General features: G+C 51.4%; 1 protein-coding gene across 3 annotated transcripts in view; it reads left to right on the top strand.

The window, feature by feature from the left end:
- Positions 1-27,212, top strand: part of PNPLA7 (patatin like phospholipase domain containing 7) — a 258,686-nt gene that overhangs the window by 169,992 nt on the left and 61,482 nt on the right. For all 3 annotated transcript variants that reach the window (XM_063936182.1, XM_063936180.1, XM_063936181.1), the window contains 4 exons: positions 10,736-10,799; positions 11,377-11,545; positions 15,217-15,399; positions 21,163-21,281. In XM_063936182.1, the coding sequence (XP_063792252.1) occupies positions 10,736-10,799; positions 11,377-11,545; positions 15,217-15,399; positions 21,163-21,281 (535 nt within the window). The remainder of the gene's footprint in view (positions 1-10,735; positions 10,800-11,376; positions 11,546-15,216; positions 15,400-21,162; positions 21,282-27,212) is intronic.

The raw sequence follows: 27,212 nt of genomic DNA, 5'->3' as shown, positions 1-27,212 counted from the left end.
TCCCTCCTGTGTCACTCCAGCCAGCACCCTCCTGTGTCACTCCAGCCAGCACCCTCCTGTGTCACTCCAGCCAGCACCCTCCTGTGTCACTCCAGCCAGCACCCCCATGTGTCACTCCAGCCAGCTCCCTCCTGTGTCACTCCAGCCAGCTCCCTCCTGTGTCACTCCAGCCAGCACCCTCCTGTGTCATTCCAGCCTGCTCCCTCCTGTGTCACTCCAGCCAGCTCCCTCCTGTGTCACTCCAGCCAGCACCCTCCTGTGTCACTCCAGCAGCTCCCCATTGTGTCACTCCTGCCAGCACCCTCCTGTGTCACTCCAGCCAGCACCCTCCTGTATCACTCCAGCCAGCTCCCCATTGTGTCACTCCAGCCAGCTCCCCATTGTATCACTCCAGCCAGCACCCCATTGTGTCACTCCAGCAGCCAGCTCCCCATTGTGTCACTCCAGTCAGCTCCCCACTGTGTCACTCCATCCAGCACCCTCCTGTATCACTCCAGCCAGCACCCTCCTGTGTCACTCCAGCCAGCACCCTCCTGTGTCACTCCAGCCAGCACCCTCCTTTGTCACTCCAGCCAGCTCCCCATGTGTCACTCCAGCCAGCTCCCTTCTGTGTCACTCCAGCCAGCTCCCTTCTGTGTCACTCCAGCCAGCACCCTCCTGTGTCATTCCAGCCAGCTCCCCTATGTGTCACTCCAGCCAGCACCCTCCTGTGTCACTCCAGCCAGCACCCTCCTGTGTCACTCCAGCCAGCACCCTCCTGTGTCACTCCAGCCAGCACCCTCCTGTGTCACTTCTGCCAGCTCCCTCCTGTATCACTCCAGCCAGCTCGCATATGTGTCACTCCAGCCAGCACCCTCCCGTGTCACTCCAGCCAGCACCCTCCTGTGTCACTCCAGCCAGCACCCTCCTGTGTCACTCGAGCCAGCACCCTCCTTTGTCACTCCAGCCAGCACCCTCCTGTGTCACTCCAGCCAGCTCCCCTATGTGTCACTCCAGCCAGCACCCTCCTGTGTCACTCCTGCCTGCTCCCTCCTGTGTCACTCCAGCCAGCTCCCTCCTGTATCACTCCAGCCAGCTCCCCCATGTGTCACTCCAGCCAGCACCCTCCTGTGTCACTCCAGCCAGCACCCTCCTGTGTCACTCCAGCCAGCACCCTCCTGTGTCACTCCAGCCAGCACCCTCCTGTGTCACTCCAGCCAGCTCCCCCATGTGTCACTCCAGCCAGCTCCCCCATGTGTCACTCCAGCCAGCTCCCCCATGTCATTGTGTCTCTCCAGCCAGCTCCCCCATGTGTCACTCCAGCCAGCTCCCCCATGTGTCACTCCATCCAGCACCCTCCTGTGTCACTCCAGCCAGCTCCCCCATGTGTCTCTCCAGCCAGCTTCCGCATGTGTCACTCCAGCCAGCTTCCCCATGTGTCACTCCAGCCAGCTCCCCCATGTGTCACTCCAGCCAGCACCCTCATGTGTCACTCCAGCCAGCTCCCCCGTGTGTCACTCCAGCCAGCTCCCCTATGTGTCAATGTGTCACTCCAGTCAGCTCCCCATTGTGTCTCTCCTGCCAGGATTCTCCTTTGTCACTCCAGCATCTCCCCATTGTGTCACTCCTGCCAGTACCCTTCTGTGTCACTCCAGTCAGCTCCCCTATTATGTCTCCAGGATCCTTCTGTGTCACACCAGCCAGCTCCCCCTTGTGTCTCTCCTGCCAGGATTCTCCTTTGTCATTCCTGCCAGCTCCCCATTGTGTCTCTCCTGCCAGCACCCTCCTGTGTCACTCCAGCCAGCACCCTCCTGTGTCACTCCAGCCAGCTCCCCATTGTGTCACTCCAGCCAGCACCCTCCTGTGTCACTCCAGTCAGCTCCCCATTGTGTCACTCCAGCCAGCACCCTCCTGTGTCACTCCAGCCAGCTCCCCATTGTGTCTCTCCTGTGTCACTCCAGCCAGCACCCTCCTGTATCACTCCAGCCAGCACCCCCATGTGTCACTCCAGCCAGCTCCCCATTGTGTCACTCCAGCCAGCTCCCCATTGTGTCATTCCAGCCAGCACCCCCATGTGTCACTCCAGCCAGCACCCCCATGTGTCACTCCAGCCAGCTCCCCCATGTGTCACTCCAGCCAGCTCCCTCCTGTGTCACTCCAGTCAGCTCCCCTATGTGTCACTCCAGCCAGCACCCTCCTTTGTCACTCCAGCCAGCTCCCCATTGTGTCACTCCAGCCAGCACCCCCATGTGTCACTCCAGCCAGCTCCCTCCTGTGTCACTCCAGTCAGCTCTCCATTGTGTTTCTCCTGCCAGGATTCTCCTTTGTCACTGCAGCCAGCTCCCCACTGTGTCACTCCAGTCAGCTCCCCCATTATGTCTCTCCTACCAGGATCCTTCTGTGTCACTCCAGCCAGCTCCCCCATGTGTCACTCCAGCCAGCACCCTCCTGTGTCACTCCAGCCAGCACCCCCCTGTGTCACTCCAGCCAGCACCCTCCTGTGTCACTCCAGCCAGCACCCCCCTGTGTCACTCCAGCCAGCACCCCCCTGTGTCACTCCAGCCAGCACCCCCATGTGTCACTCCAGCCAGCTCCCCCATGTGTCACTCCAGCCAGCTCCCCCATGTGTCACTCCAGCCAGCTCCCTCCTGTGTCACTCCAGCCAGCTCCTCCATGTGTCACTCCAGCCAGCACCCTCCTGTGTCACTCCAGCCAGCACCCTCCTGTGTCACTCCAGCCAGCTCCCCCATGTGTCACTCCAGCCAGCTCCCCCATGTGTCACTCCAGCCAGCTCCCCCATGTGTCACTCCAGCCAGCTCCCCCATGTGTCACTCCAGCCAGCTCCCTCCTGTGTCACTCCAGCCAGCTCCCTCCTGTGTCACTCCAGCCAGCACCCTCCTGTGTCACTCCAGCCAGCACCCTCCTGTGTCACTCCAACCAGCTCCCCTATGTGTCACTCCAGACAGCACCCTCCTGTGTCACTCCAGCCAGCACCCCCATGTGTCACTCCAGCCTGCTCCCTCCTGTGTCACTCCAGCCAGCACCCTCCTGTGTCACTCCAGCCAGCACCCTCCTGTGTCACTCCAGCCAGCACCCTCCTGTGTCACTCCAGCCAGCTCCCCCATGTGTCACTCCAGCCAGCTCCCCCATGTGTCACTCCAGCCAGCTCCCCCATGTGTCACTCCAGCCAGCTCCCCCATGTGTCACTCCAGCCAGCTCCCCCATGTGTCACTCCAGCCAGCTCCCCCATGTGTCACTCCAGCCAGCTCCCCCATGTCATTGTGTCTCTCCAGCCAGCTCCCCCATGTGTCACTCCAGCCAGCTCCCCCATGTGTCACTCCAGCCAGCACCCTCCTGTGTCACTCCAGCCAGCTCCCCCATGTGTCTCTCCAGCCAGCTCCCCCATGTGTCTCTCCAGCCAGCTCCCCCATGTGTCACTCCAGCCAGCTCCCCCATGTGTCTCTCCAGCCAGCTCCCCCATGTGTCACTCCAGCCTGCTCCCCCATGTGTCACTCCAGCCTGCTCCCCCATGTGTCACTCCAGCCAGCTCCCCTATGTGTCAATGTGTCACTCCAGTCAGCTCCCCATTGTGTCTCTCCTGCCAGGATTCTCCTTTGTCACTCCAGCAGCTCCCCATTGTGTCACTCCTGCCAGCACCCTCCTGTGTCACTCCAGTCAGCTCCCCCATTATGTCTCCAGGATCCTTCTGTGTCACACCAGCCAGCTCCCCCTTGTGTCTCTCCTGCCAGGATTCTCCTTTGTCATTCCTGCCAGCTCCCCATTGTGTCTCTCCTGCCAGCACCCTCCTGTGTCACTCCAGCCAGCACCCTCCTGTATCACTCCAGCCAGCACCCTCCTGTGTCACTCCAGCCAGCTCCCCATTGTGTCACTCCAGCCAGCACCCTCCTGTGTCACTCCAGTCAGCTCCCCATTGTGTCACTCCAGCCAGCACCCTCCTGTGTCACTCCAGCCAGCTCCCCATTGTGTCACTCCAGCCAGCTCCCCCATTGTGTCTCTCCTGTGTCACTCCAGCCAGCACCCTCCTGTATCACTCCAGCCAGCACCCCCATGTGTCACTCCAGCCAGCACCCCCATGTGTCACTCCAGCCAGCACCCCCCTTTGTCACTCCAGCCAGCTCCCCATTGTGTCACTCCAGCCAGCACCCCCATGTGTCACTCCAGCCAGCACCCTCCTGTGTCACTCCAGCCAGCTCCCCTATGTGTCACTCCAGCCAGCACCCTCCTGTGTCACTCCAGCCAGCACCCCCATGTGTCACTCCAGCCTGCTCCCTCCTGTGTCACTCCAGCCAGCACCCTCCTGTGTCACTCCAGCCAGCACCCTCCTGTGTCACTCCAGCCAGCACCCTCCTGTGTCACTCCAGCCAGCACCCCCATGTGTCACTCCAGCCAGCTCCCTCCTGTGTCACTCCAGCCAGCTCCCTCCTGTGTCACTCCAGCCAGCTCCCTCCTGTGTCACTCCAGCCAGCACCCTCCTGTGTCATTCCAGCCTGCTCCCTCCTGTGTCACTCCAGCCAGCTCCCTCCTGTGTCACTCCAGCCAGCACCCTCCTGTGTCACTCCAGCAGCTCCCCATTGTGTCACTCCTGCCAGCACCCTCCTGTGTCACTCCAGCCAGCACCCTCCTGTATCACTCCAGCCAGCTCCCCATTGTGTCACTCCAGCCAGCTCCCCATTGTATCACTCCAGCCAGCACCCCATTGTGTCACTCCAGCAGCCAGCTCCCCATTGTGTCACTCCAGTCAGCTCCCCACTGTGTCACTCCATCCAGCACCCTCCTGTATCACTCCAGCCAGCACCCTCCTGTGTCACTCCAGCCAGCACCCTCCTGTGTCACTCCAGCCAGCACCCTCCTTTGTCACTCCAGCCAGCTCCCCATGTGTCACTCCAGCCAGCTCCCTTCTGTGTCACTCCAGCCAGCTCCCTTCTGTGTCACTCCAGCCAGCACCCTCCTGTGTCATTCCAGCCAGCTCCCCTATGTGTCACTCCAGCCAGCACCCTCCTGTGTCACTCCAGCCAGCACCCTCCTGTGTCACTCCAGCCAGCACCCTCCTGTGTCACTTCTGCCAGCTCCCTCCTGTATCACTCCAGCCAGCTCGCATATGTGTCACTCCAGCCAGCACCCTCCCGTGTCACTCCAGCCAGCACCCTCCTGTGTCACTCCAGCCAGCACCCTCCTGTGTCACTCGAGCCAGCACCCTCCTTTGTCACTCCAGCCAGCACCCTCCTGTGTCACTCCAGCCAGCTCCCCTATGTGTCACTCCAGCCAGCACCCTCCTGTGTCACTCCAGCCAGCACCCTCCTGTGTCACTCCTGCCTTCTCCCTCCTGTGTCACTCCAGCCAGCACCCTCCTGTATCACTCCAGCCAGCTCCCCCATGTGTCACTCCAGCCAGCACCCTCCTGTGTCACTCCAGCCAGCACCCTCCTGTGTCACTCCAGCCAGCACCCTCCTGTGTCACTCCAGCCAGCTCCCCCATGTGTCACTCCAGCCAGCTCCCCCATGTGTCACTCCAGCCAGCTCCCCCATGTGTCACTCCAGCTAGCTCCCCCATGTCATTGTGTCTCTCCAGCCAGCTCCCCCATGTGTCACTCCAGCCAGCTCCCCCATGTGTCACTCCAGCCAGCACCCTCCTGTGTCACTCCAGCCAGCTCCCCCATGTGTCTCTCCAGCCAGCTCCCCCATGTGTCTCTCCAGCCAGCTCCCCCATGTGTCTCTCCAGCCAGCTCCCCCATGTGTCACTCCAGCCAGCTCCCCCATGTGTCACTCCAGCCAGCACCCTCATGTGTCACTCCAGCCTGCTCCCCCATGTGTCACTCCAGCCAGCTCCCCTATGTGTCAATGTGTCACTCCAGTCAGCTCCCCATTGTGTCTCTCCTGCCAGGATTCTCCTTTGTCACTCCAGCAGCTCCCCATTGTGTCACTCCTGCCAGCACCCTCCTGTGTCACTCCAGTCAGCTCCCCCATTATGTCTCCAGGATCCTTCTGTGTCACACCAGCCAGCTCCCCCTTGTGTCTCTCCTGCCAGGATTCTCCTTTGTCATTCCTGCCAGCTCCCCATTGTGTCTCTCCTGCCAGCACCCTCCTGTGTCACTCCAGCCAGCACCCTCCTGTATCACTCCAGCCAGCACCCTCCTGTGTCACTCCAGCCAGCTCCCCATTGTGTCACTCCAGCCAGCACCCTCCTGTGTCACTCCAGTCAGCTCCCCATTGTGTCACTCCAGCCAGCACCCTCCTGTGTCACTCCAGCCAGCTCCCCATTGTGTCACTCCAGCCAGCTCCCCCATTGTGTCTCTCCTGTGTCACTCCAGCCAGCACCCTCCTGTATCACTCCAGCCAGCACCCCCATGTGTCACTCCAGCCAGCACCCCCATGTGTCACTCCAGCCAGCACCCCCCTTTGTCACTCCAGCCAGCTCCCCATTGTGTCACTCCAGCCAGCACCCCCATGTGTCACTCCAGCCAGCTCCCCCATGTGTCACTCCAGCCAGCTCCCCTATGTGTCACTCCAGCCAGCACCCTCCTTTGTCACTCCAGCCAGCACCCTCCTTTGTCACTCCAGCCAGCTCCCCATTGTGTCACTCCAGCCAGCACCCCCATGTGTCACTCCAGCCAGCTCCCTCCTGTGTCACTCCAGTCAGCTCTCCATTGTGTTTCTCCTGCCAGGATTCTCTTTTGTCACTGCAGCCAGCTCCCCACTGTGTCACTCCAGCCAGCACCCTCCTGTATCACTCCAGTCAGCTCCCCCATTATGTCTCTCCTACCAGGATCCTTCTGTGTCACTCCAGCCAGCTCCCCCATGTGTCACTCCAGCCAGCACCCTCCTGTGTCACTCCAGCCAGCACCCCCCTGTGTCACTCCAGCCAGCACCCCCCTGTGTCACTCCAGCCAGCACCCCCCTGTGTCACTCCAGCCAGCACCCCCCTGTGTCACTCCAGCCAGCTCCCCCATGTGTCACTCCAGCCAGCTCCCCCATGTGTCACTCCAGCCAGCTCCCTCCTGTGTCACTCCAGCCAGCTCCCCCATGTGTCACTCCAGCCAGCACCCTCCTGTATCACTCCAGCCAGCACCCTCCTGTGTCACTCCAGCCAGCACCCTCCTGTGTCACTCCAGCCAGCTCCCCCATGTGTCACTCCAGCCAGCTCCCTCCTGTGTCACTCCAGCCAGCTCCCTCCTGTGTCACTCCAGCCAGCTCCCTCCTGTGTCACTCCAGCCAGCACCCTCCTGTGTCACTCCAGCTAGCACCCTCCTGTGTCACTCCAGCCAGCACCCTCCTGTGTCACTCCAGACAGCACCCTCTTGTGTCACTCCAGCCAACACCCTCCTTGTCACTCCAGCCAGCTCCCCTATGTGTCACTCCAGCCAGCTCCCCCATGTGTCACTCCAGCCAGCTCCCTCCTGTGTCACTCCAGCCAGCTCCCTCCTGTGTCACTCCAGCCAGCTCCCTCCTGTGTCACTCCAGCCAGCACCCTCCTGTGTCACTCCAGCCAGCACCCCCATGTGTCACTCCAGCCAGCACCCTCCTGTGTCACTCCAGTCAGCTCCCCATTGTGTCACTCCAGCCAGCACCCTCCTGTATCACTCCAGCCAGCTCCCCATTGTGTCACTCCAGCCAGCTCCCCCATTGTCTCTCCTGTGTCACTCCAGCCAGCACCCTCCTGGTTCACTCCAGCCAGCACCCCCATGTGTCACTCCAGCCAGCACCCTCCTTTGTCACTACAGCCAGCTCCCCCATGTGTCACTCCAGCCAGCTCCCCCATGTGTCACTCCAGCCAGCTCCCCCATGTGTCACTCCAGCCAGCTCCCTCCTGTGTCACTCCAGTCAGCTCCCCTATGTGTCACTCCAGCCAGCACCCTCCTTTGTCACTCCAGCCAGCTCCCCATTGTGTCACTCCAGCCAGCACCCCCATGTGTCACTCCAGCCAGCTCCCTCCTGTGTCACTCCAGTCAGCTCTCCATTGTGTTTCTCCTGCCAGGATTCTCCTTTGTCACTGCAGCCAGCTCCCCACTGTGTCACTCCAGCCAGCACCCTCCTGTATCACTCCAGTCAGCTCCCCCATTATGTCTCTCCTACCAGGATCCTTCTGTGACACTCCAGCCAGCTCCCCCTTGTGTCACTCCAGCCCACCCCCATATGTCACTACAGCCCAGTATCTGGCTCCCTCAGTTTTCAGTCACCATAGTGCTGCTGTGTGTCTGGTTGGAGTGCACCAGTTTCCAGGATCTGTTGTGGTCAGGTGACTGAGTGTCGGGAGCCACATTTGAATAAAGAAAGAGCCGCATGTGGCTCAAGAGCCACAGGTTGGCCACGGCTGTTCTAGACCACCTAGTCTAATGTTGCATGTCTCATTTGTCTTATACGGATTTGTTAATAAGTTTACTGAATGCTGACAGCATGTGTGATTTACTATGGATTATATGTACAATTATGCATTGTTTTGGCTGTTCCTGTTGGTTTTCTTATAGTCTCACGCTGCAAACTGTATTGTAGACCCTTATTATGTGTCTGCAAATTAGATGCATGCAAAGTGTTTGGTTATCAGAGGAGACACAAGCTTTATAACATATGATTTCCCCCCCTTTCAAACATTACAACCTTGTCCATGGAAGTTGGGTGCTGTTGGAGTAGACTCTAGTGTACACTATGTTGATCAATTTAACCTTTACGGTGCCTGTCCCAAGGTCCTTCTCAGGCGCTCAAGTGATCTGTATTTGAACAGGATGCCCTGAATAATTCCCCCTTCCATTACGTACTGGCACGTTACTGGGGCACACTTTTAGATAAGACTCTGCAGAACAAAGGCTCCTCTCTTTCAATTAGATGTTTCATGGTGTTAGATTATAATCTGATCTGAAACCAAAGGTTGTCGTTTTATTTTTGGTTCCTGTATAACTAAATATCGTCCTAGAAAATGCTTTAGAACCTCAATGTTGTGGAGAGAGATGATTCTCGGTTGCTATGTAAAGTTTCTCTTTATTCTTCCTGAATTTCTTTCATCTTTTGCTGAAAATCGCCGAATCGATGATTTGCTTTATCATCACTCTCTTTGTGCTGGGCACTCTGCCCGGAGCCCCGTGCCGGTCTGTCACTGTGTTCGGTGACAAAGTGACTTCAAATTAGTGATAATCGCACTAGCTATCCGTTCTTGCCCGTTGCTAAGGAGACTCTGGTCAGACAACCCTGGTCCCTGGAAACGCTTAAGCAGTTCCCGGCAAACTCTTTTTTACTATCATTACCGCTCATTACTAGGTGATTGTGTCTCAGGGCAGTGTGCCCTGTACTAGACAGAAGGGGGTAGCTCTCACAGGTAACTGCACTGCAATATCTTCTGAATGAGCAGCAATCCCGTAATTGGGGCACCCTCGCTTAGGCTTCACTCAGCAAAGTGTTCCTTTCTTTGCAAACCACTTACTCTGCCTCCTGAGTGTGTTGAAGGATGGCTTCTAGATGAACACCCTTCCCTTGTGCTTGATTTGCCTCTGGTTAGTTCGAAAAGCGTGTTTTAGTAATGGCGTCTTGCGTCACCAAGGCGAACCAGCTTCACCATTGGCCCTGTCATTGCAGAGAGTCGTGTCATCCATGGCTAGACTGCTTGGGACAACTCTGTGCAGGTCTGAGCATTGTGGGCCGCAGGTTAGTCGCCGGCTGTATGAAGTCCTCACGCCCTCCTAATACAGATCACTGACGCTGTTCCCATTGTCCGTGATTTAGGAGAGGGCTGCTAGTGACATTTAGCGCCAAGTTATTGATCAGCTACAGAGACTGGAGTGAGATAGTAAGTCATTAAATGCCATCTTCCGAGGTCTTTGCAGTGTCCGCTCTCCATCCTGTCTGTGTCATACACAATGGGGGTAATTCAGAGTTGATTGCAGCAGCAAATTTGTTAGCAGTTGGGCAAAACCATGTGCACTGCAGGGGAGGCAGATGTAACATGTGCAGAGAGAGTTAGTTTTGGGTGGGTTATTTTGTTTCTGCGCAGGGTAAATACTGGCTGCTTTACTTTTACACTGCAATTTAGATTTCAGTTTGAACACACCCCACCCAAATCTAACTCTCTCTGCACATGTTACATCTGCCCCCCCTGCAGTGCACATGGTTTTGCCCAACTGCTAACAAATTTGCTGCTGCGATCAACTCTGAATTACCCCCATTGTGTATGACACAGACAGGATGGAGAACGGACACTGCAAAGACCTCGGAAGATGGCATTTAACTAGCGGCATGCGACCAGCGGTCAGGAACCTGTTGTGCTACAGTATAAACATCCTCTCCCCAGGACGTACGCGTTTCTCTATTCCAGTGTCCCTCTGCACTAAATGCGTTTTCAATCATTTGGTTACTAAGGATGCTGAAACAGGATATATCCTGCCACTGGGCTGAGTTTCCAGATGTACAGTTTTGGTCACACGCTTGTGCCACCAAGTTTAAGAATTCACGAAGATCCGCTTTTGGGCCACATGTCTGTATTGTATGGGATGACGCAGCTGCTGCCCCCTGCCTGTGATGTCATACACTAGCCGATAGAGGTCATTACACGATCATGTTTTTGCCAGTCCTGGTAACCGTTTGCTAGCCTCAGAGCTATTGCACACCCAGAACCTGTTACACTTCCCCCGCCGTTGCTCCTGAACCGCTGAGGTGCATATGAATGAGTGGGTCACCTGGTGCCCCCCAGCCGATGCCTGTAAGCGTTAAAGCCTTATGTACATTTATTAATTCCATGTCTGTTTCCCCTCAAGGCCCCACGTTGCTGCTCACCAGTGACAATATCAAGCAACGCCTGGGATCGGCCGCCTTGGACAGGTTAGTACTTCTGCATACTGAAAGGAATATGTTTATCCCCAGAAACTATTGCCTTTTGCATACTTACTGGGCAGCCAAGCCTTCCATAGTTTGCCATTGTTCTCCGCAAGGCGTGAAACCCATATGTCTGTGGTTGAAAGGGAAAGGGATGAAAGTGTAGGCAGCCATTTTGGGAATTATGGTGAGTTGAGCATAAGCCAGTTTGTGCAGAGTACTTTGAGCACACGTGCGCTACACCGACCTGGATAATGAACACATCTCTCTGGAACAAAACATTTTCCATTATCCATTCCCTAAGGACAGGGGTATCACTGTGGACCTCACACCATATGTCCGCCTCTGGTTCCTCATGAGTTTACAGGCTGCACTCTCTGGGAAAAGCGGTTCATCTCACAAAATGGCTGCCTCCGCTGTGCGTAGCTCCTGCAGAGTCTGTTCCCCGTGCACCGAGCTATAAGCGGGCTGCAAGTATTTTTATTTGGGTATTATGGCAGAAATAGAGCTTGCCTTTCAGCTGATTGTGTAACCACTGGCTTGAAAGGATGTGTAACATGTTCTGTGTCATTTTATTATACAGCGTCCACGAGTACAGACTGTCCAGCTGGCTGGGTCAACAGGAGGACATCCATCGAATTGTCCTTTACCAGTCCGACTACTGCCTAACGCCGTGGACCCAGCGCTGCATTCGTCAGGCTGACTGCATTCTGATCGTGGGTCTGGGGGAGCAAGAGCCCACCGTCGGAGAGGTGAGGCTACTGATAATTGCTCATTAAGGTTCTATGTAATTCTCTCTGGTCACCCTGAACTTGTACGTTTACTTATGGCCGGTCTAATAGAATACCTCTGGTCTACAGAACTTACATCCACTATGTCCTGGACATAGCATTGCTGTATAAAGACCATCTACTCTGGGATAAGGACTCTGCAGCACTGTTATGGCTGCATGCTGTGTTTACGAGGGGTGGGGGTAGGGGGGGGTTCTGCTGCTCTCCCAGTCTGGAATTATGTTTGGTCCGATTTGACATCAGCTTATTTCTCGTTAACACAGTAATGTATTATAGACAAAAAAAAAATATCTCAACAACCTCAAGGATTACTAGTTAGTGTAGCACCTAACACATACACAAAAAAGTGGTGTTTCCCGCCAGAATACCGGTGGCTTGTTGCTGTTTTGTGAGACAAGATTGGCTAGATTTGCAAAAACAAAATATAGCGCCAATATATATATATATTATATATTTTATGACCCGCTAGACAGTTTGCATAATTTACAGCAGAACACCTGCGACCTCCTTTCATCATTGTGGTAAGGCAGAGGCCACCCCCTTGTGCTAAATTAATATTATTATTCATGTTCATTTATTCCAGATCCCACAGGGACAATCCTATTATTAAGTCTTATTTTCTCTAACATTTAACATCTGCTCTCCTTTCATCTCCAAATTTCTTTTGCTCCCTCGCTGCCTTGCCGCGTATAGCGCATTATTCTGCTCTCACCTGTGACCCCCACACGAGCAATTACCCCTTATTTATACAGCCCTGTGCGATCCGCAGAGATCAGTGTCAGATACCGCGACTAGCACAACCGTAAAAAAACAACGGCACAGCAGGTGTGAGGTTCCTGATCACTAGAGCTGACAATCGAAAGGAGGTGAGGGAAATGAGATCGATCTTAGAAGCGCTTGTTTTGTACAGTGGACCGGCCACGCGAGAATCCTGTAGAGGAACTCTGCCAAGTATTAAATAATGCGCAGTAGCATCCCAGGAAATGAATTAAACTTGGATACGATTATATTTGTAGTCATGCATGCTTTACAGTCTTATAGCGTGAACTGGTATTCTGTAACCAGCGGCTCTACAGCTGCGGTGAAATGGCAGGAGCCTTGGTGTGCTGGGACTTGTAGTTTTACAGCAGCTGCAAGTTGCCTAACATATTATAGGTCAGTGGTAGGCAACTCGTGGCACTCCAGCTGCTGTGGAACTACACATCCCAGAATGCACTGTCATATTTTTAGCATGCCCTAACAGCAAAACTACAGACGGAGCCTCGCTCATCTACTCTTCTCTGCTGCACCTAGGTGCACCAAGGCTTATTAACATAAACCTATCATCTATTGTTCTCAGCTGCAATACAATACAGAGAGAACAATACAGCAGGGGATTAAGGGGGTCATTCCGAGATGATCGTAGCTATGCGAAATTGAGCACAGTTACAATCATTCACACTGACATGGAGGGGGACGCCCAGCACAGGGCTAGTCCGCTCCACATGTCAGTGCCGGCCCCCCCGCAGAAGGGCAAAGGCATCGCACAGCGGCGATGCCTTTGCACTTCAAGAGTAGCTCCCGACCAGCGCAGCTTTAGAGTGCTGGCCGGGAGCTACTCTTCGCTCCCCGGCCCAAAGCGGCTGCGTGTGATGTCACGCAGCCGCTGCGGCCCGCCCCCCGTTCGGTCCGGCCACGCCTGTGTTGGCCGGACCGTGCCCACGAAGCCGTTCCGCCCCCCCCCCCCCCCCCCCCCCCCGCCCAGCGACTGCCTCTGCCTATCAATCACGCAGAAGCAATCGTAGCGTATGCGCAGTTCTGACCCGATCGCACCGCTGCGATAAACTGCAGCGTGCGATTGGGTCAGAATGACCCCCAAAGTCATTACAGCAGGGGATTGAGTCCGACTGCACTGGCTTAATTAATCCTATTAACAGGATAGATGAGAAGGGCTCCATCTGTAAATCAGGGCATGCTGGAATATGTAGTTCCACTGTAGCTGAAGTGCCACACGTTTCCTACCCCTGTAAATGGCTTCAGTAAGCTAGCATTAACAGATGTGAGCAACAGTGTGAAGTTGAGGAGCCAGACGGAATTTTCTTAACATTGGTATCCTCTGAGAATTGCGTCGGAGATATTGGTTTGATTTTCACGTTCTCTCCGTTCCTGCCCAGACGTGCAGAGGTTGCATGTAATCAACAGCGAGCTCAGGCTTCTCACATCCAAACATTCTGTGCGCGTCTGGCGAGGGTCAAGAGTGACGGTTCCTGTGCGGGTTTATAATAGGGAAGATTGTATTCAGGCTCGTACAAGACCGGATTGCATTAACCGTTTACCGGCCTATTCTGATTTCTTCTGCTTACAATGTAATGAACGGAGTTTGTAATGCAAACTCCAAGCTAGTCCGCAACATCTCCATAGACAAAACATGGGAGGTTACATACTGCAGTGTCTAGGGTCTAAAAGGTACCCCAGCTATTGCAGTAGCTGATCCCAAAGAAGTTTTAAAAGTTTGCTGCCCTGTTTGCAACACCCTGATTTATATTTGCAACCCTCACGTCCAGGTATATCTTCTGCACAAAAGTACATTAAAGGAATATATGCCTCACTCTCTCTGCAGTGTCATTGTTGAACTGACAATATAAATAGGGGGCACAGGAATACCTGTTCTATGTATGCTTGCTGGAAAATCATGTTGACATTGAAGATATAGAAGTTTATACTATTACTTGTGTGTTTAGATAGATCGATTTATATCTATCAGGATTTGTAAAGTCTAATAAATAAATGCAGTGTAGAGACCACACTTTATAACATTGGCCAAAGCTGATCTAATGAAGATGTCGTTAAGGGTATGACCTATAGAACCAATATATGTTATTTTGTGAGATTATTACTAAAAAGTATCAGTAATAAGATTTGAACACTACATTATAATATAAACTATATGCAACAAAGATCTCTGAATTTCTATTACCATGTAGTAATCATATCTTTGCAAATGTATGCAACTAGGATCTCTGAATTTCTATTCTCATGTAGTACAGCTTATCTTTGTAAATATATGCAACTAAGATCTCAAAATTTCTATTATACTGTAGTATTCAAATCTTATTGCTGTTACATTTTAGTGTGCTGGGGGAAAGTTTTTCCCTTTTTTTTTGTTTTTGTTGTTGTTTAGAATAAACCCTCCCTTTCATGCACCAGAGAAGTATTAATAAATGTATTGAGCAGCTACCATTTTATATTATACTAGTTACAAGCCCGTCAAAATGACGGAACAAATTAACTGTAACATCAGTGCCAGCTGCTGTACGTGCCCGAACGGAGCAACAATGAATTGCTCCGTCGGGTGCCATCTAGTTGCCGCCGGTGCGCAAAACACTTCAATTCCCCCCCATAGAAGTGAGGAGCTCCTTTTATTATATAGGATTTAGTGGGAATTGAGGATAGTGTTATGGAGGAATATGTTAAGTGAAGGGGGTATACTATATAAGACCATTCCCTTTACTACTTAAAAGTCTTGATTCTTGGTGGGGCCGCATCATCTAGTGTCATTTACAGAAATGAGGTGGCTGCAAGGAAACGAACGACATTTGTCTTGTACCCGTTTTGTGTTTTGTGTCACTTAATTCCGCTGTTTCGTGTTGCAGCTAGAAAAGATGTTGGAGAACACGGCCGTCCGAGCTCAGAAGCAGCTGATCCTGTTGCATAAAGAAGATGGGCCTCCACCATCGCGCACCGTGGAGTGGCTCAATATGAGGAGCTGGTGTTCAGGCCATCTGCACCTATGTTGTCCTCACCGGGTGTTCTCCAAGAGGAGCCTGCCCAAACTGGTAAGAACGGGTGCACACACCGAGGCATTCCTGTACAGTACGTGAGGAGGATGATCGGTGACTCTAGAGCAGTGGTTCTCAAACTCGGTCCCCAGGACCCCACACAGTTCACGTTTTCCTTGTCACCCAGCGACTGCACTGTGGATCACCAACTGTCACATTTTAAAAATCTACAGGTGACCTGCAAAACATGAACCGTGTGGGGTCCTGAGGACTGAGTTTGAGAACCTGTGCTCTAGAGCCTCCCCGAGTCTGTAAGCGAAAGGGAACAAGATTGACCACTCTTTAAAGGTTTCTTAAGTTCCAAGTTTTCCGTGCTGAGGGACCTTCATAGAAATGGCTGAAGTTGGTGTTTCCTCTAAATGTTTTTCGTTCGTTAAAGATAAACGAGATCGGAGATAATGCTGCCTTATGTAATGACAAATTAACATTTCCTTCCCACTTTCTGTATGAATGCCGCATTCAGGCAGAACATTGAGATCTTACCTCCTAATGATCACAGTGAGAACTGTACGTGCAGTATGTTTTTACAGACTATTATAGACTTATAGATATAGATCAAATTTAAAGCTCCAGGTTTGAACAACCTTGTTACAGGGGCCTGTATATTTAAAGATTTGGTGATGCACCTTCACACGGAACCCCTGTCAGTACCAGGTTGTGGTCGCTGGTGCCGGAGGGAGCAGAGCATTTTTTTTGCAGCAGCAGCAGCCTCAGTGGGTATTTTGGCCCAGATGTATTAAGCCTTAAAAAGTGATAAAGTGGAGTCCGATTATAGGGGTCTATTCATGAAGCAATGAAAAGAGTAGAGAAGTGAGCCTGCGGAGAAGTTGCCCATGGCAACCAATCTGCTGCTCCGTACAGTTGTATAATGTGCAAATTATAAATGTTACTTCAATGCTGATTGGTTGCCATGGGCAACTTCTCCACTTGCTCACTTATCCACACTTTTCACTGCTACATGAATAGACCCCAAAGAGTGATAAATGACCAGCCAATCAGCTCCTAACTGTCACTTTTCAAACACAGCCTGTTACATGGCAGTTAGGAAGCTGATTGGCTGGTCATTTATCACTCTTGATCCGGCTCCACTTTATCACTTTTTAAGGGTTAATACATTTGTGGCCTTTGAACCTAGTCAGGCTGGAGGTGTGTAATGAATGCTGCACCTGATTGGACAGGAGCCCCAGCCAATCCAGTCAGTTGGTTCTGTACACCTCTTGTACATGCGTTGGGCAGCACACTGCACCAGCTCTGACCTCACTCTGCCCTCCTCTGGTGACTGACTGTGCGATCAGGTAATGGGCACTGGCTGGGGGCGCCTGGTGTATGAGAAGTAACCCACCGCTTCTAGAGGGGGCAGATATTGGTGGCTTTCAGTCTGATAACTCTCCTCTGGTGACAGTTGCTATGGGATACTGACGTTAAAAGAGACCTGATGCTGCTGGCCTACACACTAGTCATTATCTGTGGGCAAAACGACTACTCTGCTTTCCGTGTGACAGCCTGACGTGTAGTCCTCCATTAAGACTACCAGGCCTCTCCACGACGGTCACTGATCAGAGAGGGTGTCAGCGCTGGGCTGCAATGTCTTTAGATGTTTTATTCAGCAGGATTCCTGGAATCGTTTAATGGCCTTCTCTCGATTTATTCATTTTTTTCCCCCGAGTGTTGCTTCGCGCCCGTATCACAAGCCGTCCTCCAATTACCTCCCTACGTGTCAGGCACTTGTACAGCACCAAACTATAGCATGTCCGCTAATCACCGCAGGATCTGGGATTGACATCATCAGAAGAATTCTTGTTATCAGTTCTCATGTGAACGTCAAGTACATTGTAAACATGCACTTCTGTATATATAACTAACGAGAGGCCCCACCCTGGGAGTAGAACTCGCAGGCTCACAGGAATCACAGGCTATAAGAATAATAATAAATCTATATAATTAATAAAAGCACAATTATTAAAGATTTACAGACACAGTGAGGGAGCCCCACGTCTGATCCTGGGGTCTGAATGGAAATCGGACGGTGACCAGATTAAGGTGTGGGCAGCAGGAAATGAGACACAATTGTTCACTCTGCCGATTTCAGATCTGCTGTATCAGTGGGCGGACAGATGTGTCCATATACACCTATCCTGAAATTGCATCAAATAGCCTCGATTGGCGCACCACAGATTTTGCAGTTAAGTCGTGCCGTGCATCCCGCCACACTGATTTGTCCCGAATGTGCGTTCTAGTCGCATCGCTAATGCCTGAGTGCCCTGGACACTATCTATGCCATTGCACGCAGCAGCCGAGTGCAATTTGGACGCCAGCCTAGATAAAAATGCAAAAGACAGAGGACAGATACGAATGAGCCGCACCATGCATCCTGCTACGCTGAGTTGTTCTTACTATGTGACTTTATACCAACTGCATTGAAACAGAAGTGCTAATCCTACGCAGTTTTTAGCAGCCGTGCAAACGCTATGCCGCCACCCACTGGGAGTGTATTTTAGCTTAGCAGAAGTGCGAACGAAAGGATCGCAGAGCGGCTACAAAGTTTTTTTGTGCAGTTTCAGAGTAGCTCCAAACCTACTCAGCGCTTGCGATCACTTCAGACTGTTCAGTTCCTGTTTTGACGTCACAAACACGCCCTGCGTTCGCCCAGCCACGCCTGCATTTTTTCTGGCACGCCTGCGTTTTTTCGAACACTCCCTGAAAACGGTCAGTTGACACCCAGAAACGGCCACTTCATGTCAATCACTCTGCGGCCAGCAGTGCGACTGAAAAGTTTTGCTAGACCCTGTGTGAAACTACATTGTTCGTGGTAATAGTACGTCGCACGTGCGCATTGCGCCGCATGCGCAGAAGTGCCGTGTTTTTGCATCATCGCTGCACAGCGGCCGAAAGCAGCTAGCGATCAACTCGGAATGACCACCCCAGTGCACTAGAAGTGACTTTGGGTGCAGCCACGAAGCATCACAGGCAGTAAATTAAGAGTATGAAAGTCCGGGATTGCTACCCCTGGCGGAGGATCTATGCCAAGCCACGCCTCTCGCACAATCGGAAAAGGATGGTGGTAAGGTTAATGAGCACACCAGATTATTCCCAAGAAAATGACTTGGACAGGCTAAACTTTCTGGGTTCTCTATATATGGATCATCTTGTGTAACGGGCTTGGCGGTTTAGCGGTCATGTTCTTGTATAGGTTTAGCGGTCTGGTGCAAAGGTTGGAGATATTCATACTTGTACTGAAGCACATAATGTGCCGTGCTTTATCAAACTCTAACCCTTGAAAGAATGAAGCACTTTCCGAGACACAAGACTTTCCGAGACACCCTTATTTTAAAATCCGTTACTGTATTATTTTTTTGTTCTCGAATGGTTAAATGAGGCTTCAGTCCACCAGTAATATACTGACATTCCAAACCGCCACACGGCAGAAGATGCGTGCACTAACTGCCACCAACGGACCCCGATCACCAGCATCTGCTGCACGATTTAGAAGGGGGGGTGGGGGTTATTGTGTAACACCTTCATCTTGACCATTGAATGGATTCAGAAATGCACACTTAGGGCCCGGTGCTTGGCGAAACGTATGTCCACTTACAGAGGGCACCGTGTGCGTTTCCGGGCTGCGTTTCCCTTATTGGAGCGCACACAAGTACAGGCGATACAGTATTTTAGGCGTTTTGATGGCATCTATACTTACGGCTGGGTAAAATGGAGTTAAATCAGGAGGACGGTAATACAGGTCTGCAATGCTGCGCAGAAATGTCTGACCGGCCGCTCCTGTACACACCCCACATTGCACGTCGGTGCGAGATCTGCAGAGACCTACACTATAAATGTGTAGAATATTGGCGTTACTATAGAAACCATCAACCCCCCACCTTTAGCCTTGTATAACCCCAGTGTGTGCTCCTGTAACCGTATACTGTACAGCAGCAGAATAAAGCACCGAGGCTTTGACTGCTCAAATCTTGTTCTATGTGTTGATTGTTCATTGTTGAAAAAAAGAAAAGACACTGTGATTCCCAGGTACGATGAATCATTTCTTTGTGCCTCAGAGGATGCAGAAGCCCATTTCTACAAGCAGAGAGGTGTTCCCAAGCCGTCTGTGCTTTATATCCTAATCAGTGACTGCTGCCTCTTCAGTCTGTCTGGAAACCAATATTCATGGCTTCCTGTGATGTTGCTGGGACCCAGTGACCTGTCCCAGGCACACACAGTGGGTGTAGCAGCGAATTAGGGGAATATGTGTTATCTTGCAGAGAGATAAAGGGGGTCATTCCGACCCGATCACTCGCTGCAGTTTGTTGCAGCGATCGGGTCGGAACTGGGCATGCGCTGGCGCCTGGCAGCCGTCGTTGCCTATCGATCGCCTCTGAGGCAGAGGCGGTCGCTGTGCGGGAGGGGGCTGGACGGCGGCGGCGTCAAGCCGCCGTTTAGGGGGAGTGGTCCGGCCCACGCAGGCATGGCCAGACCGTTGGGGTGGGCGCGGGGGGCCGCGGCGGCTTCATGACATCACACGCAGCCGCTGCATGCCGGGGAGCGACGAGTAGCTCCCGGCCAGCACGCTAAAGCTGCGCTGGTCGGGAGCTACTCTTGAAGTGCAAAGGCATCGCCGCTGTGCGATGCCTTTGCACTTCTGCGGGGGGCGGGGGGGCGGCAATGACATGCGCAGCGGACTAGCCCTGTGCTGGGCGTCCCCCCGCATGTCAGTGTGAATGATCGTAGCTGTGCTAAATTTAGCACAGCTACGATCAACTCGGAATGACCACCAAAGTACCAACCAGTCCGCTCCTAACATGGCAATTAGGAGCTGCTTGGTTGGTACTTTATCTCTCTACATGTTATCTTTCTGCAAGTTCTGATATTCCCCTCTGGGGCCGATCTGTGAAATATGTGCAGCTTATTCCCCGAAAACGCCCGTTTTCAGGGTGTAACCGCAAATATTTAGAGCCCTCCCCAGCAGTGACCGCCGCACATGTGTTGTCGGCAGACCCGCATGCGCAGGAGTCCCGGCACTGAAGTGAGCACATAGCAGGTACTGGCTCCTTTGGGACCCCCTGTCCCTGTATGCGACGCTTCATACATCTGTCTGATGTATGAGCATCCAGCAATGCGATCTTGGGCGCTAACACCGTGCCAAGATCACATTACAAATGCAGTGATTGATATATGGCCCCCATTGTGCGCTAAATACAGGTTACTTTGCAGCCGGTAAACTCTGTGGGAAACGGGGCCTTGCTGATTTCACTGGTCCCTAGTCGTTACGGATACTGCTTCAGCCCAATTGCAGCCGTGCACAAGGGACTACTCTCCACTCTGGAAACTGTGGCACACTTGGAGCGCTGTTTATTCAACCAGAAAAAATCCCCCCACCTCCATTATTTCTAACTCCCCTGACCGTAACTAATAAAATCAACCATGTCTGTGATTATTTACTGATAGTTATACTTAGGTTGTGTCAGGTCTCTGGAGCTGAGATTGACTATTCTCATACTAGTGATATATCAGATTCCAGATAGGGGAGAATGTGTCAACCCTCCTAAATAGCGGACAAGTGGGGAAGTTTCCCATAGCAACCAATCAGCTTGCGGCAATCATTTTATAGAATGTACTTGATAAATACTAGCTAGAAGCTGTTTGTTTGGTGGTTATGGGCCTACTTCTCCACTTGCCCACTTCTCTGTGCATTAGAAGTCTTGAAATAATTTCCCCATCATCTATTGTGACTTATTGTTTTGTGTGTTTCTTATTGCCCCTGGGCAGATTGAGATGTTCGAGCGAGTGTCCCAGAAGCCACCAGACCGTCATTGTGACTTCTCACGCCTGGCCCGTGTCCTTACTGGGAACACCATTGCCCTAGTACTGGGAGGAGGAGGAGCCAGGTGAGACCAGTATGTATGTATGTATCTGTGTGGGGTAGTACAGTATATCGAGCATTAAATAGTTATTAGTCGTTGTGAAACGTGGATCTGTCAGTGGTCTGTGCTATGAGTAACCAACCACGTTACCTGGCCAGGTGAGGCCTCTCTGTCTAGAAAGATAGTGGTATCACTTTAGATCTCTGCTGGATCACCAACCTTTCCCGCAGGTTACAGTAGGTTAAAGATGAACAACATTTTTTTTCAATAAAACGTCTTGACTCGGCTGAACCAGAGTTTACCTATGTCCGGGAAACTTGCGGTTCACGAGTCCCCTCTTTCATATGATGTGGCCCCTAGTAGCCTCTGTCTAGTGATCTCCGACAGTATCTCCCCTGCAGGTTTTCCATGTTTAGGCGTGTTCATGTCTTTTCACCCCCCCTATAATAATACAGGCACACAGGACACCCACTTTTCAGTGTCCAAACAATCTGCCCCCTTAGTATGACTCCTGCACATTGCAAGGGTTTAAATTAAAACGCGGAAATTAGCAAAAATAATGTCCAAGTTAATTTGCAGAATTTATTAAGAAATACCCACCGGATAGAATTCTGCTGGTCGCGGGTTTGGAAAGGTGGATTAAAGGCGAACATGGCAGGCAGTAAGCTTAATGGGAAACTGTTGTTGGCGAAAGGGTTAATAAACAAAACTGATGGTTTGGAGGCACCGTACATTTTTAGGGGAAACTTCTGAGCATCCCCCACACCCCCCTTTGAAAAACAAAACTTGTATTACGTGTCTACATAGAAAGCAGTTCCCGGCCCACTGTACACGGTAATGCGCATTTATAGGTTTGACAGATGTGAGAGGAATTTACTAAGGTGACACACAATACAGTCAGTCCTGACGTCCCCTCAGCCTGATGACTAATTTAGGATTAATTTAGGATATTAATGAAGCTAAATTGTGCAGTCATTTAGGAGAAAAACTATAACTGGTAAATGAGTTAGTAATTTGGTAGACCTTGAAAGCCCCCCCCCCCCCCCCCCCCCCTTCCATGTCCTACAAACAAGAGCCATCACCAAAGCGCCTCCTCCCCCTGTCACCCACCTGTGACTTGGACCCACCCTGTCCGCCCACATGTTGGGTAAAGGATCACTAAGGGCTGATTACTTCCTCTTCCTCCCGCAGACCCGCCTCCCGTGCCTTAGTCACTGGTGGGTGAGTGGCTGTACCCTGTCCGTCACGCCATGCTCCGCTCCCCTAGGCTGTAGCCTGCCTTTGGATGTGTCACTGTGTTAATAGTTCTCCTATGTATTGATGTAGGATTGCGCTGCTGTCGTGTGGCGCTATATAAATGATGGTAATAATTACATGCTCATCGTTTCCACTATGCACAGTCTCCGTTGTAAGCACAGTCCCACGCAAGCAGGCAGAGGTACCTGGGAGCTGGTCACAAATACGGGCTTACTCTCACCTATGCACTGAGCGAACAGCTGGGCACATGTCTGCAGAGAGAGTAACTCCTGCACTCACGCACTTACAGTAAGTGACCTCTCCTGTCTGGCCTCTGCAGTTACCCCTGGCCCTGCCTCCCCGTACTTCGCTCTGTTAAGCCTCACTGCTCTTTGTTTCCTGAATCAAATGTTCAAAACAGCCTTTGTGCGCTCACCTGGATGCCCCGCAGGTAACTGAGATGGAACAATGAGCAGCCGTCCTGGATGAATTGGCGTATTCTGAACCGTTCAATTATGAATTCTGCCCTTTTGTGTGTCACATTTAACCAGTTAATAATTCTTCACAGATGATGCCCTGTCTGCAGCGCTGTTTTACAGGGGAATTAAGGACGGGGTTTAGAAACCATTATAGATGATTCTGCGCCCCCACCCAGCAGACTTCCTCCCCCACATATCTGGTCCTTGCGTAGGCAAGGCATCTGTTCCCAACTCTCACTTAAAGGGCAAACGTCACATTGTCTCCTTCACCGCGCGTGAGATCCAAACGTATCTGACATAAACGAGACAAATTGTATCTCTGTAACGGGATGTGTGGGGATCGGTGCAGGAATGAGAGTCTGTCTATTTGTGACATTACATTATATTGTCCAACGTACAATATTAATAATGTCCTAGGCATTGTTAGTAGGCTCACATTTTGTAGACTGTGCAGCACAGTTGTGTTGTCAGTAATTACCCCATAATGCACTGGGGCATTAAACATGGGAGGTAATTGGAATAGGATGCGGGAAAACGAAGGTGTGGGACTTCGTGTAAGAACGCCCGTACGTTTAAAACGGCAAGCGTTTACAAGGCAAAACTAGGTTGGTTTTGCCTTGTAAAAGATTGCTGCTTTAAAAATACGGACATTCTCGCACAATTTCCCGCACCTCCGTCTTCTCGCACCCTATTACATTACCCCGGCATCTCTTTCTTACCATATCTGGTCTGGTGACAGACGTATATGTAGCTGTATCGTACGTAGTAAACGTCTTTGATGTGATTTTCTGTCCATCTGAGGTTCATGTCCTGATAATGATCCACCTAGAGTAATCCCCCTTCGTCATTACTCTGCATAGCGCATTGTGCCATAAAATGTTAGATGGGATTGTAGAAATCACATTTTCTCAGTCAGCCACTAGGGGACACTGGAACATACTGACACTGGGGGTATAGATGGGTGGCTGTAGGGAGCCTAGCACTTAAATCACATTTTCTCTCTGTTTTAGATGCTAGCGTTTATTGAAGGGGAATCATTTAAAAGACGAACAAGTACATTAGAATCCATACATATAAGGTGATGAGGATAATATGGCACCCGTCAGGACAGTATCCCGTGTGGCGTGCTTAGATCAGTGGGGGGCTACTGGCACTCCGAGGACTGCATGAAGCCCTTGGAGCATTTTCATATTGCCCCCAGCTCTTCCTTGTGTTATTGTCAGAATTCTTTGTTATAGCTAATAATACTTGTATAAAATTCTGCTTTTATAAATAGGGGTCTCATTCATTGGTTCTGGCATATTTTAATATATGTCTTAGATTGAGGGTAATGTAGTGAGGCAGAATAATCCATGCCTTGCTTCAGCCAAACACCAGCCACATTGCCCACATTTGGTTGAAACCCCACCCCTTCCAAGTTTGAAATTCGGGCTAGAGTGGGACATTTGGGAAATAATGGTGTTCCGGGCAACAGGAAGGACCCCCTATGTGATCCCATGATTGCTGGCTTGCTTTAAGGTCTGGGATCCCGACAGCCGTTTTTTTAACTGCATCCTCTCCTCATGAAGTTCAGAAGGACTATACCTATCTGCCCTTAGCTGTCTGTTATTGGTCTGTGACCCCTCCCCCTTTCTGGCACCTGATCTATAATTATCTCCAGGAATGATTGAGCAACTACCACTGTTTGTCTGCATGATAGTTAAGGGCCCTACACACCTAGCGAACCGCCGCCGAGGTGCCCGACGGCCGATACGGCAGAGGGGCGACCCGGCAGCGGGGGGGGGGGGTGATGGGGGGAGGGGGAGGTGATGGGGTAGGGGGGGGGAGTGAAGTTTCTTCACTTCCCGTCACCCGGCTCCATGGCACTGCATGCTAATATGGACGAGATCATCCATATTGGCCTGCATGCACAAGCCACGGGGCACCAGCGATGACCGAACACAGGGCCGCGCATCGTTCATCGCTGGTGCCTACACACTGAAAGATATTGAACGGTATCTCGTTCATTAATGAACCAGATCGGTCATATCTTTCACTGGTATCGACCAGTGTGTAGGGCCCATTACATGATTGATGCCTTTTTTATCTTTTTAAATCCAAATTCCTTTTACTTTCTGTTTCATTATTTTTACTTGATCTTTCCCAGCGTATAATTTTTTTTGCGCTTTTGCTACAAACCAACTTGTATAAAACCTCCCAGAAAACTGTAGTACGGCCCAGTGGTGCAAATTGAGAAGCCACTAGGCAGGAGCAGCAATTAACTTTAATATAACTTCAATATTCCAGATCCCAAGCACACGTACATTGCATGTAAATAGATGAAGTGGTATCTGTGTAGAGGTCCTGGCATGACGAGGCGCCCAGGAGTGATGGGCTGGGATTATGCCCTCCATTCGGAACTAATCAGAAACAAATGCCCCTACGTGGTTTGATGGTTTCCTCCTGCCCATGTATTGTGGAACACTAAAGATCACTGCCGCCTTGTTAATTCAGGTCATGGGCAGATTTCCGGGGCTTTCATAGCAGCGACAGGCAGGAATTTTCCACAGCTAGGAGAACAATCTTCCTGATTTGCCCACAGGCAGCACTTAAGCTCTTAAAAGGCTGATTTCCTAGTTTATCCGCTGTACCAGTGGCCGGCGTGTTATGTATGGCCTGCGGGTGTGAAGAACTTGTTCTGCCCAGCTTCTCCCAGTTCTTTCCCCACCGTTGCATTTGTACTCAGATTAACTCTCGTTCGGTAACCACACCAACTTATATTGAGAACCGTAGCGATTACGTCTTTATGAGGAATTAAGTGTTAGTTTTGCTATATGATATGACAACGTGTAATACTTCTGGAGAATGACACCTGTCACCACTGTAGGTATAATAATAATATGTTGTATCTGTAGCAGGAGACGGGTGCTATAATTACACTGTATCATCATTTACAAGATAGCACGCATTCCATGATCTCATGATACAGGGAGACGGAATGTTGGGGTTAGTAATTAAGGAGTTATGTGCTACATAATGAGAATTAGGGGTATATTCAATTGAAGTCGAAAGGTGCCGTCTGTCGAAAAGACGGCAGTTTTCGACTTTTTAAGGTCGAATCGTGATTCGACCTAATCAATATATCCTAAAATTTTTCGGCAAGTCGATGAAGTCGACTTATCGAAAAGCACGTGGATTGGCGGAATAGCTGCCGATCCACGTGCTTGCCGCGCCTCTCACGGCAGCGTCCATCCGGCTCCAGCAAATGAGGTCACGCCGGGTGGACACTGCCGTGAGGTCGGGCGGCTGTGTGACATCCTCCTGCAGCGCTACTGTAACGCTGATCTCCTCCGTCTGTCCCCGCTGGTCTCCCCGCGGCTCCCACCCCCCCCCCCCCCCCCCCTTTCCTCCTCTGGGTCCCTCATCTCAATTCGACTTGAAAAAGTCGAATTGAGCTGAGATTTGAACAGGGGTTGTCTGATCCATTCCGACAAATGCATGTCGGAATGAATCCGATGCTAATTGAATATACCCCTATATCCGGATATATTAAGTCCTGAAGAAGATCTTTAACCACATACAGATGTGTCCCTATACACCAGACAACCCTATTTAGCACGATATGGACTTTGCGCCTTGCCAAAACACCAATCTTAAGTACCTTGGGGCAGATGTATTAATCTGGAGAAGGAATAAGGAAGTGATAAACCAGTGATAAGTGCAAGGTGATAAACGCACCAGCCAATCAGCTCCAATATGCAAATTGACAGTTAGGAACTGGCTGGTGTGTATATCACCTTGCACTTATCACTGGTTTATCACTTCCTCCAGGTTAATACATTTGCCCCCTAGTACTCTATGGGCCTATTTTATTTTTATGCGCAATTGCGATGTTCTAGGCTTCGGCGCTGCTACTGTTAGCAACTGAAGCTGCCGCCCGGGAATAATAAAAAAAAAGAGGCGTTCACCGGAGCCGTCGCACACTCTTCGCAATTGCGTACACGTTTGCAACATATACGCAAAAAAGAGGAACATCGCCGCTAAGGGTTGGCCTCTGGCAATGCAGACTGGACACCGTAGTAGAGATTTAGGTGCCATGTTTTTGCATATACGAGCTCACAGCCGACGGCAGATACACGCCCGCTCCCTGTAAACCCCATGGTAACACCTCCAAACGGTCACTTACTGTCAATCACTTCTCCATGATATCCTCATTGCCAGCCGGATCGCAGCGGCCCCTTTGCACATATACATTGTGATC

The sequence above is a fragment of the Pseudophryne corroboree genome, chromosome 8 (genome assembly GCF_028390025.1).
Source record: "Pseudophryne corroboree isolate aPseCor3 chromosome 8, aPseCor3.hap2, whole genome shotgun sequence".
Classification (NCBI taxonomy): domain Eukaryota; kingdom Metazoa; phylum Chordata; class Amphibia; order Anura; family Myobatrachidae; genus Pseudophryne; species Pseudophryne corroboree.
The sequence above is the reverse complement of the archived record's forward strand: the minus strand, read 5'-3'. Positions and strand labels throughout refer to the sequence as shown.